Here is an 11,599-nt window from a genome sequence, read left to right on the forward strand (position 1 = left end):
GGTTCATGAGTGAGCCACTGGGATGGAACAGCATGACCTCAGACTTCTTCTCATTGAAGCTTAAGAAGTTTAAAGCCATCCAGTCCCGGATGTCAGCCAGGCAGTCAAGAAGAGGCTGAATAGAGCGTGTGCCTCAGGGAGAAGTAAATTTGGCAATCATCGGCATAGAAATGAAAGGGTATGTTGTGTTTGCGGAAAATAGTTCTAGTGGCAGCAGGTATAAAGAAAAGAGAAGGGGACCGAGGATGGACCCCTGCGGTACCCCCCCCTCCCCCCCTCTGGAGCGCTGTCGATGCCGAACTAAAATCTTTGATATTGACACAGAAGGTTCTGTCAGAGAGGGAGGACCCAAACCATTTAAGGGCTGACCCTGTGATGCCCACCCACTGCTCCAGTCTAGAAATGAGGATCTTGTGGTCGATGGTGTCAAAAGCAGATGTAAGGTCCAATAGGACAAGCAGCACAGAATCACCTGCGTCTGTAGATATGAAAATGCCATTAAAAACCTTCAGTAGAGCAGTTTCAGTGCTATGGAGAGATTTGAAGCCAGATTGGAATAACTCTAGGATAGCGTGATACTTGACAGTTTCTTAAATTAAAAATTAACTTAAAACAGAAGCCCAATATGTGGTTATACAATCGTAATGATCAACTTAAATCTCTACGAATTATGCTGTGCGCAAATAAAATCAAAGTGCAAAAAATATTGTCATCTTCTTTCCTTTGTCAGAACATGGCCCTCTTATTTAGGCTTATTTGCTACAAAAATTGTGGAACGGATAATAGAAAGTTCAAACAGGCCTTTTGTTTCAGAGTTATTTTGATAGAATGGCCGATGACCGATATTTAATTTTATCGCAAATATCATCTGATACCGATACTGTGCCAACAATATCTTGCATCCCTATAAAGCATTGATTATTCTTTGTATAAATGTAGAGTGCTGTATGAATGGGTAAATGAGGGCACAGATTGTAGTGTAAAGCACTTTGAGTATCTTGATAAGATAGAAAAGTGCTATATAAGTACAGTCCATTCGTTTAATAAGACTACTGTTCAAGTACACACAATCAAAGGAGAGGGGGTACTTCCAAACTTGTGACAAGAAGTTGAATACTTCTGTGTGTGCTTTAAAATGTGTTCAATTTTAACAATAAACTGTGCTGCCTTTAAAATTTCACTTGATTTTTTTTTTTTCTTGCTAATTCTCTGTACACTCCTCCACCTCTGCATCTTTTCTCAGGTAAGAAGGTGCAGATCCGGAAACCGGCACCTGCCCTCTCAGATATCGCCCCCTCACGGAGGACGTCTCGGCCTGTCCTCATCTCCAGCAGTACGGTAAAGAAAGGCACGGCTCAGCACCGGCCTCTTCGTGAGCGCCTCATACACGTGCTGGCCCTCAAGCCTTACAAGAAGCCTGAGCTGATTTTAAGGTTGCAGAAAGATGGCCTCTCGTTGACAGACAAAGATTCCCTGGACAGCCACCTGCAACAGGTCACTCACCCACACACAAAATGACTTACCGCAAACATTCACTGTTCTTAAACCTCAGAAAAATGAATGGCATCTTTCTAAATTGCTCAGTAGAATATGAGCGTGTGTGTTTCTTGTCTTTTTTTCTTAGGTTGCCAACCTAAATGGGAAAGAAAACACCTTCACATTGAAGGACTTCATGTATAAGGAAATCCAAACGGATTGGCCAGGATACACAGAAGGAGACCAGCAGCTTCTCAAGAGGATTTTGTTCAGGTACATCTCAAATGTTTGGATGTGAGGTGTAAAAAGTGTGCGCCTTTTTAATTTAATTTCTTTTAACCAGTCACTGGTTTTAAGTCTTAATGAGAGGTTTGCTTTTAACTTTTACTAGGTTTTTTTTTGTGGTCATTTTAGGATGTTTCATATTTACAATAAATTAATACAATCGTCATACATGATGTGATCTAAAAAACAAAATGAGATTAAAAAAAGAAGTCTAATAAAATAAGTCTACAATGATCAGTTTTTATTTTATTTTATTTTTACTTTAGGAGACTGTATCAAAAAAATATTTCTTCCATGTTGTTTGCATATAAAATACACCTAATAGTTGAAGTGCACACTTATCTTTTCTGATTATCATAACTTTTACAAAGGTTGTACTTTGATAAATAAAATAGATTATTTTCATTATTCTGTATATTTAATATTATATATATATTTGTGAGTTGGTGTATATCTGCACACTCCGCTTCCTGTTTGTCTCTTTACTGCACTTTGTGCTTCGTTTGTGATTTGTATCAGCTGACTAACAACCAGAGCCTCCCACTTAGAACTACTCCCCCTCCCCTGCTCCTCCAGAGTTTTGAGCTAATGCAGTCAGTCACGCAGCAGCAGCAGAGCAGCATGACTGGAACGCACATGATGCAACGGTGTCCCAGCACATGCTGATCTGTGTGTAAGGTGGCATCTGTCCAAGGTTCAGCCATATCGGTGTGACACACGAGCAGGGTCTCCACATGAGAAGGGAGGCAGGCCGTGTCCACACCACAGACACAAGCCCACACACCCTTATGAGGGGCAAGGGTTTGATATCAAGTGCTGCTACTGATATTGCCAACCCTCGAGGCAACATTTGCTCTGCTTGAGCAACATACCTTTTACCCTATCAATCAAAAGGTTTGCTGGTGTGGCCTCTTGAACTAGTGTTGTTTAAGCAGCAAAGCCGAAATGTAGCTTTAATGTTAGCTTTTTACCAGTTACTGTATATGTTAAAATAAAAAGCGGATCATTTGTTTTATATTTTCATCCTGAGAATTCACTTCTTCTGTGCTGAGATCAGCACAGTTTGTCTTGGTTGGACAGCTCTGCGTTGGCACAGCTCTTTGTTTGGCTGCTACACTGTGACAGATTTATCTGGTACACACTGAGGCCCTGTTCATACCTAAAGCTGAGGTGTTTTCTTCTTTTGGCTGAATGAGACTAAAAGCGAAGCTCTCCTGAACTGGGTGTAAATGTTACTATCACAGGAAAAATCATAAACGAATCCTGTTCATGTTTGAACACCATACAGTTGGCCTCTTCGTGGTCCAAATGGCATCTCTCCTCCAAGTGAGCTGCAGCACCATATTCTCTCCTCGTCACTTCCTCTCTCGCTGCAGGGTGTCACGCCACTGTCTCACTTGTCCCCAACAAGCTGGCATAATCGCTAGGCTAATAAGTAAACAATTATCAGTGTCCACATCACAAAACATTACGAATAATGTAAAGTGTGAATAAAATCACTAAACATTGATAACTGTTGGAAAATACAGATTTAATTACTAAAACTTTGCCTCTTCTAGTTATGATTTAAAAGCTGCTTTGTCAAGTACCCCCCCCCCCCCCCACACACACACACACACACCACCCCCACTGTTGTCATAGAGACACTCAGCTTGACAAAGCAATATTAACTTGTCTCTGAGGTCTTCCTGCATACAATTTGCTTGTCACCAAAGACATGACAGCGGCATGATTTGTATCATGCTGGATTATTTATTTATTTATTTGACAAATGTAGTTTAAAACTTTGCAGACACGAGCCAATTAAAACTCACTTTATAACTGTTTTCAGTGCATTTCTGTGTTACCTGAACTGAGTTTTTGTATTGATTACAGTAAGTTTCAGTGGGTAACCTTTGTGAAATATGATCTCAAGCTTCTTTGTGTGTATATATGTGTATATCGTGTTGCGTGAATTCATCCAGGAAACAGAACAGTTCTGCTCCTCCGCCTGAGAGTCCCCCCAACGAGCTGGCCGGCAGTTCTCCATCTCAGGTGAGCCTCTTCTTCCTCCTGCCACACTTCTCTGCACCTAGACTTTCAGACTTTAGTTACCATGTTTTTCACCCTATAAGTCGCAGTGTTTTGCATAATTTGCATGCCCTGCAACTTATACGCCGAAGCGACATATTTGTTTTTTTTTTCCCATATTTATAAACCAGTTTTTGTCTGAGATATGACCGTTTTCATTCCTTCTGACAGAAAATATTGAACACTACCATTTTCAGCCGCTAGATGGCAGTCGAGTAGCGAGTCGCCGTCTGCGTGTTCATGTTTCCGCATGTCGGCTTTTGAAATGCAGCTGATTTGACCCTCAAAATGCATTTATTAAGGAAAAGTTAAACTGAGACACACCTTTGCTATAATTTTGAGCAAACAGTTCGAAAGTTAATCTTGTTAAATTCTTGTTAAAGTCCTCCCATGCACGCTCCCGCGGCTGCCTTTTGGCAGCCAATCGATTTTTGGCACAATACCGGCCCACATTTCCATGTTGTCAGTGGTGGCGCGTAACAAACGCAATGTGTCAGCTGTGACGCATAATAGATGTCAGGTATTTATGGATTTTTCCAGTTTATTAGACATATTTGGACGATGCAACTTATAGGGCGGTGCAACGTTTACGGCGGAAAATACGGTATACACAATTTCCTGTGCAATAACTAAATGTTTAAGATTATAACAAAGCTAATGTGTGAAGTTTTTAAAAACTTATCAGAACTTTTTTTTTAGGATATTTCTCTCGACCTTGTTCTGGTAGTGGTCAGTATTTCAACGAATATATGGAGGAATGTAAACGCATGAATTGCTTTATTGCTTCACCAGCTTTTTCTAAGTTCTTTAGCTTTATGACATCATTAGTTTCCTTTCATTTTCCTCCTGCTGCTCTTCCTCTCCTGTCTTTTTAACTGGTTCCAGTTGATGTTCGTTACCTGCTAACAGTTATCAGGAGTGCTTTGCAATCTCCTGACAAACAGGATTATTTATTTAGGTGGAGGGACGAGGACATACGTCATTATATTATTAGCTCCTTTTTTTCCACCTCAGACCCTTAAGTGTGGGCCCCATCCTTTCCACTAATTTCTCAGTAAACACAACGCACATAAAAGACGGCAGTAACTGAGACTTTATTTATTTCTTTTTAAAGAGCTAAAGAGCTGTACTCGTCAGATTGGGGTAAATTAGGGGGGTTGACTATACTAACAAGGTCTGATAAACGATCTTCTTACAAGTTGTTATTTTTAGGAGGACTTCCATTTCCAAATTTCTTGTTAAAGAACAGTGAACTAAAAATAAATGTGATCTTGATTACTTGGTGGAGAAATGTGTCTGAAGAACCTTGCAGGTGCAACCAAAGCTTCTCACTTCCTGTTAAAAGAAACCACTGTGGATCTGCCCCTCCTGAGGTTTTTGTGTAAGCCAGGTCAAACAGAGCCTGTCTGTAATGTAATCTCTAGTATTGTGAAAAAGTGGCGCAGTCAGACGCTGTTTTTATTTGCTCTGGCCTTGATTACATTTTTTCTCTTGATCTCTCCTAAATGAAATAATTCACACTGCGTTCTTTTCAAGCTTTTGCCATTAAAGCCACTGATTTATTTATTTTCTCCTGCCAGAAACGTCCTGCTGCTGACTTTATCGACCCCCTTGTCAACAAAAAGCCAAGAATATCACATCTTGCCAACAAGGCTGCAACAGTCCCAGTGAATGGCAAGCTCAGCTCTTCCAACGGCAAAGGAGAACCGGGTGGAGCAAAGTCAGGAGTGGCATCATCTATGTCGGACGGCGGCGTAACATCCAGCTCGCAGCCCCTTCCAGTGCTGGACATCCCTCGTCCTTTTGAAGTGCTGTCGGACGTCAGCAATGATTCGAGCCACAATGGACGTGACTGCGACTCTCAGGAAGTGGCTGTATCCGAGAGGCTCGGTCAACCACCTTCAGTCTTGTCTGCATCAACGGTGGTGGCTGCACCCAGCATTAGCGCGTCGTCCTCTGGACACACAGTGCTGAAGAGCCCGCAGGACAATAGTTCCTTATCTTTTAACAACAAATCCAAAAAGAAGTCAAAAAAGCATAAAGACAAGGACAAGAGCAAAGCCAAGGAGAAGGGGAGAGAAAAGGAGAGGAAGAGTGGTGAGGAGCCCAACACGGCCTTCAAGACGAGCCCAAAAGATTTGAAAAACAGTGTTCTGCTCAAAAGCACAGGTGGGAGCAGCGCACACAGCTTCATAGCATAGGCTCAGGAATTGTCTCAGTAAACATGCTGCTTGTTGTGTGTGGATGAGTGGAGTTAGTCATCTCAGTGAGTAGGTGATGAATCATGTGACCAGTATGTTTCTCAGTGACTGAAGTGAGACCCCTGCTGTTCATCTCTGTGCCTTAGTGAGATCAAATATACAGTTCAAGTGGTGGATGTCATCTTCAGGGGATACATTTACTTCTCTCGCTTGTGACTTTGTTACAGATCTGAATGGAACGTGCAACAGTACCAGTATTTCTTCGTCATCACCTGAAGTGGCAGACTATTTATTGTGAGTATAAAAGGGTTATCTCTTACGGTGTACTAAAGTCGTGCTGCCGTAAAACTGATTGAGTTCCCAATTAAACTGGAATAAACCTGCTTTTCTAACATTATCGGTGACACACGGGCGCAGAAAAGACCGAAGGAAAAGGAGAAAAAGCACGGAAATGGTGTTGGGCAGGGATCTGAAAACATGTCATTTTGCCATCACGCTCTACAGCTGCAGCTGACTCGCATCATCTCCTTCATTGCTGCAGTTTAGTCACAAGACGATCACTGTTCTGTCAAACCTGAGCTCACATGTAAATCTCATAAGTGTGCATTTGCAGTTTACAATGTTTAATTCCTAAGGGGAGAGTTATATTAATACAGAATGGGGTGGGTGGTATAGCTTCAAGTGTATCAATTTAAAATGATGCAGAAAAGAAGAATCACTGAACATTGTATCTGGTTGCAGGTAGAAGCATTTATCACTGTGAACAAATGAGGGATGATCTTCATCTTTATGTTCTATGACCAGCTGTGACAGTGTGAATTTATCTACCAACCTTATACCACATCATATGGTCTGATACAAGAGTGCTGATATCCTAGGTGGTTTTGTCCAGGATTCTTTGGTCGCACCATAGCATAATTTTCTGTTGGATGAATAAAAATCTTATCTGTATTTACTCAAATAAGCCACTCTGAGGACACAAGAAGATTGTTAATCGTTTTTTTAATTGCAAGGGTAGACGGACACGAGAAGGCTTATCACAGATGTACAAAAATGACCTGCTTAGAGCCTCGTCCGTGACAGTCTGCATCGGACAGTGAGGCAGGAAGTGTTTTTTATAAAGCTTATCATACATATGCAGGTGCAAATCAGCTCCTCTCTGAGCAGACCAAAGACTCTCTGACCTCACACACATGGTTCAACATTAATTTAACATTAGTTAGTGATAAACATCCATAACCTTTCCCTGACATTTTCCAACAACATGCAACTCTACAGGAGTCTTCACAGTACGCTGTCATCTAATAAAACGGACCCCAAATTTGAAATACAAATGCAAACAAGGAGCAAAAATACAAATAAATTAAAATATTAGCACTATCTATACAGGTGTCAAAGCTTTAGATAAATGATGATTTTTTTTTATTTTTATATATAAATCATTTGGTCTCTTCGGTGCACCAAGGGGTTAGTTAGTACAACAATCCATTGAGTTGTTTGCCTTTAGAGCACTAGTACAATGGAGTACATTTTACTCCACTTTTTTCTTCCAACAGTGAAAGTGTTTCTTTTTTCACCCTGAGCAATAGCACCTTTCTTTCTTATCTAATAAGATAATCTGTTTTGTTGGAGGTCGGCCCTCTTGTAACCAAGCCATGTGCTGCTCTAACCCTCACTGTTCCACAGACAACAAATGATATTTTAGTCTCCGACACTATGACTGTTGTGATAAACAACTTGAAATGATGAGGAAACTGTTTGTCATTCATTGAACAGCATTGTGTATCGGTGTGTAAGTGATGTAGACCTCTCTGTGCGTAGTTGTGTGCCTTCGTGAATTCACAAAATTATATTTGTAATGTGAACCGTATGAAGTGGCACAACCCTGTTTACATTATATTATTGGGGAAAACAATTACTCCTGATGGGAAGAAAAAATGAAATGAAAAAATAACTAGAGAAATTGTATTTCCTGTGAAAATGCATTTTGAATGCTTATTGCTGAAGAACAGTTGAAATTGGCTAAAACATCATGCTGAAATGTAGCTGAAATGGAAGAACAAGCTCAAGTTAAGAGAAGAAAGCAGAAAGGACATGTTTGCTGAATTAGGTTTAAATAAGCAGAAATTACCACAAAAATTATGACATTAGCTAAAAAAAGGCTGAAATTAACGATTAAAAAAAGGCTGAAAAGTAGATGAAGTGTCAGAAAAACGCTTAAACTACCAGAAAAAAGCAAAAAGCTGAAATTAGCTAAAAAAATGTGGAATTGGCTAAATTAGCTAAAATTAGCATAAAACAGCTAAATACCAGTAGTAGCTGAAATAGCAGATAAATGCTAAAACTAGCAGAAATTAGCTGCAAGGCACATAATGAGCTGAAATTAGCTGAAAGAAGTTAAAGAAGCACAAAAATGTTGTCGTTAGCAGAAAAAAAAATCTAAAAAGAGCACAAAACAAGCGGATATTGGCTGAAAATAGCTGAAATTTTTTAAATCTGCTCAAGGAAGCTGAAAGAAACTGAACCAGACCAAAATGTGAAAGGCGCAGTAAAAGGTTGTTAACAGATCTAAAGATTTGAATGATGTAGAATGAGCTCAATTCATTTGGTATGAGGAAAAAGGTGGCATAAAAGGCTAAATATTTCAAAAAGCTAAAACTGCACCAATACCAAAAGTCATAGCAGGATTGTCCTGAAAGAGCTGAACATTTTGATATGATTTGTTGAAATAGCGTAAAAATTGTGGAACGAGAACGATTCTGAAAAACGTACGGAAGAAAAATGGATCTCAACAGTGAGTGCTTCATAAACATTCACGCAGTAAATAGTGTTTAGAAAATCATTGTCTCGTATTTGCAAAGGGGGAAAAAAACTGCATCCTTTTGTGATGCAGGTAAACTTTTATGTGCACTTTGTGTCCATTTTCTATTAAATAATATATTTGTGTTCTAACTGTAGGAAGTACACAGTGATTATCTCTCCAGAACAACGTCAGAGTTATAAAAACGATTTCAACGCAGAGTACAGCGAGTACCGGAGTCTGCATGCTCGAATAGAGGAAATCACCCGGCAGTTCACCGTGCTCGACAATGAACTCAAACAACTTCCACACGGCACAGAAAAGTACAAGGTACGAGTAATAAACAGAACTAAACCTTGTTAGTTTTTGTTTTTTTTGTACTGTTCTGAGTTTAATCCACCACACGCCTGTGTTCCTCAACAGACAATCCACAATCAGATACTTGAAGAGTATCATAAAATAAAAAAGGTAAGCGTTACCTTAAATGACTTTCACAGCAAATTATCAGAGTGGATTTTCAGACTTTGATGCTACTTTTTTTTTGTTTGTTTGTTTTTTACTTTTCCAGACTAATCCAAACTATAGCCAAGAGAAGAACCGCTGTGAATATCTACACACCAAACTGGCGCATATAAAGAAACTTATTGCGGAGTACGATCAACAGCAAATTTAAAAGTAGCTACTGGACACTTTTCCTGTTATCTCTGGAAACCAGGTGGATAAAGGAAAACTGCTTCCACTTCAATAAATGTGTTTTTCTTCATTATGATTTGGGGCAAAAATGCAGTAGAGGGGTCTAGACAGCATAGATCTGTTTTTACCTCTTTTCTCCCGTTTTGTTTTGTTTTTTTCTTAAGATTTGGCAGCACCTGCTGCGATCAGGTCTGAGTGTAGATAAAAGTGGATCCAGATTTTTTTTCTCGACAGCCCGTCTTGCCTTTAAGTGCAGAGGTCTGAGTCGCACGAGGACATTTTCAACTTTTCTGGACATTTTTTTCTCAAAAATCCTCCTTGCTTTTCAAACTGGAGAGAAAAGGCTCTGAGATTAAAAAAAACGTGCACCAAAAAAAGCATCTGTTTTGAGTTAAGAGAGTTTAACAAATTAGTTTTTGCCACACACTTGCATTCTTACGAGGTTGAACATCGTCCTTATTTATTTTGGACTTCATGGGAGGGTGGATTTATTTACACTCGATAAAATCCGTACTTTCAAATTTCTTATGTCCTCATCTTGAATGCCTGCCAGTATTTTATTCAAAAACTGCCTTTCTTGTGTAGTTATCCAAACTGTTTGGCTTTTTTTTTTTCTTTTCTTTTGAAAAGAATAGATTAGTGTTTGGGGAAGAAAAAAAAAAGAACGAGTCCGACACAAATTTTTGTGTTGGCTTTTCTAAAATTGTGGACATTAGTTTGCAGCCTCTCTGAAGCAGCAGTTTCTTTAAAACTGGTCTTCTCCCTGTCCTGACGAGCAGCAGCGTTCCTCGTCGGTCATCTCGTGTCGTCAAAATCAAAAGTATTTGACTCTGAAATGTTTGTCTTTCGAGCTTTGCTCACAATGGATTTTGTAGCTACAGAAAACCTTTTCTAGTCTGCCTTCATCAATCTATAAAATAATGAGATGAAGCATCGAGGGTGCAAACCTGCTCGTTTTTCCATCTTTAAAACGTTTATCCACAAATCTGTTTGAATTTGTCATCTTGTTCGGAAAGTGTCTAAAAACGGTATTTCGTTGACTTGCCCCTCTCGTGTCCGTTTGAGGCGACTGTTAAGATGAAGCCATCTTGGTTCTTCCTCCCAGTGAAGCCTGTTGGCGCTCCTCCACGGAGAAGGACCAGCGTTTGCCTTTTTAAATGCGATGTCACTTATTCAGAGTGAACAGACCCTAAAATCTGTTGCCTGCATCCGCTCCCCTGTCGGATCCCGTGAGCTAAAGGGCGAGTTGGATTGATCGACGAATGTATTTCTTATCTCGAGCTTTTTTATGTGAATATGAAAAAAAATCAGCACTTTTTCCTCCCGATCTTGCTGTTACTGAGACGGGGTTCATCCAAACGACACTTTATCTCTTTGTCCTACAGAATGCATGCTAAGTGATATTAGCACGGATGTTAAGATTTAATCCAGCTGAATGAGTATATCAATTAGACCTGGCTTTGACCAGCATGTGTACCGAAGTGCTTTACCAAACGTCGGCAAAGAGAGAAGCTGCAGTATTCTTTCCTTCCTGTTGTCATTTCCTCAATCTGAATTCAGACAAAGTTAGATCAAAGTATGTTTTCTGAAAACACTACGTTAGCTTCACCTCTTTAGCATGCAGAACGTCAGAGCTGAATGGAACATTTTGAAGAACTTGTCAACGAGTTCAGTCATTATTCTGCACATGGTTTCCCTAAACATCAACACGCTGTTGTAGAGCATCTCTGTTACAGTTCAAATCCATTATGAGTTTATGAGGAAGTGATATGAGCCAGTGAGGAGCAAAACTGTAAGGACATGCCAGCACAGTGCCACTGTATGAACTGATTGTGCCAAAATGACTTGATGTTGTTTTTGTTTTTTTTCCACAACTATGTAAATGCTGCTGTAAAAGCAATGAGGGCTTTGAAGGAGTCATAAAATGTTGGCGCTAAAATCCAAAGTATGTTCTTTTATTTATTTTTTTTTCTTTTGAAAACCATAAGGGACTGGGACTTAAAGTGATTTTAGATTCAATAAAATTCTCTCAAACCCTTATTTAGAAAATTACAAACGAGTTGTGCCTGTTCCT

At 39.8% G+C, this 11,599-nt stretch overlaps 1 protein-coding gene across 1 annotated transcript in view; it reads left to right on the forward strand.

Moving 5' to 3' along the window:
* The window catches only part of ell (elongation factor RNA polymerase II), a 33,891-nt gene extending 24,346 nt beyond the window's left edge, over positions 1-9,545 (forward strand). Inside the window, exons 5-12 of the mRNA XM_037674777.1 lie at positions 1,244-1,494; positions 1,625-1,749; positions 3,726-3,795; positions 5,412-6,000; positions 6,260-6,326; positions 8,991-9,162; positions 9,256-9,300; positions 9,401-9,545. Coding sequence (XP_037530705.1) covers positions 1,244-1,494; positions 1,625-1,749; positions 3,726-3,795; positions 5,412-6,000; positions 6,260-6,326; positions 8,991-9,162; positions 9,256-9,300; positions 9,401-9,505 — 1,424 coding nt within the window. The 3' untranslated portion in view covers positions 9,506-9,545. The remainder of the gene's footprint in view (positions 1-1,243; positions 1,495-1,624; positions 1,750-3,725; positions 3,796-5,411; positions 6,001-6,259; positions 6,327-8,990; positions 9,163-9,255; positions 9,301-9,400) is intronic.
* The last annotated feature ends 2,054 nt before the right edge of the window (positions 9,546-11,599 follow it).

Source organism: Nematolebias whitei, chromosome 3 (assembly GCF_014905685.2).
Source record: "Nematolebias whitei isolate Nwh7 chromosome 3, NemWhi1, whole genome shotgun sequence".
Classification (NCBI taxonomy): Eukaryota; Metazoa; Chordata; class Actinopteri; order Cyprinodontiformes; family Rivulidae; genus Nematolebias; species Nematolebias whitei.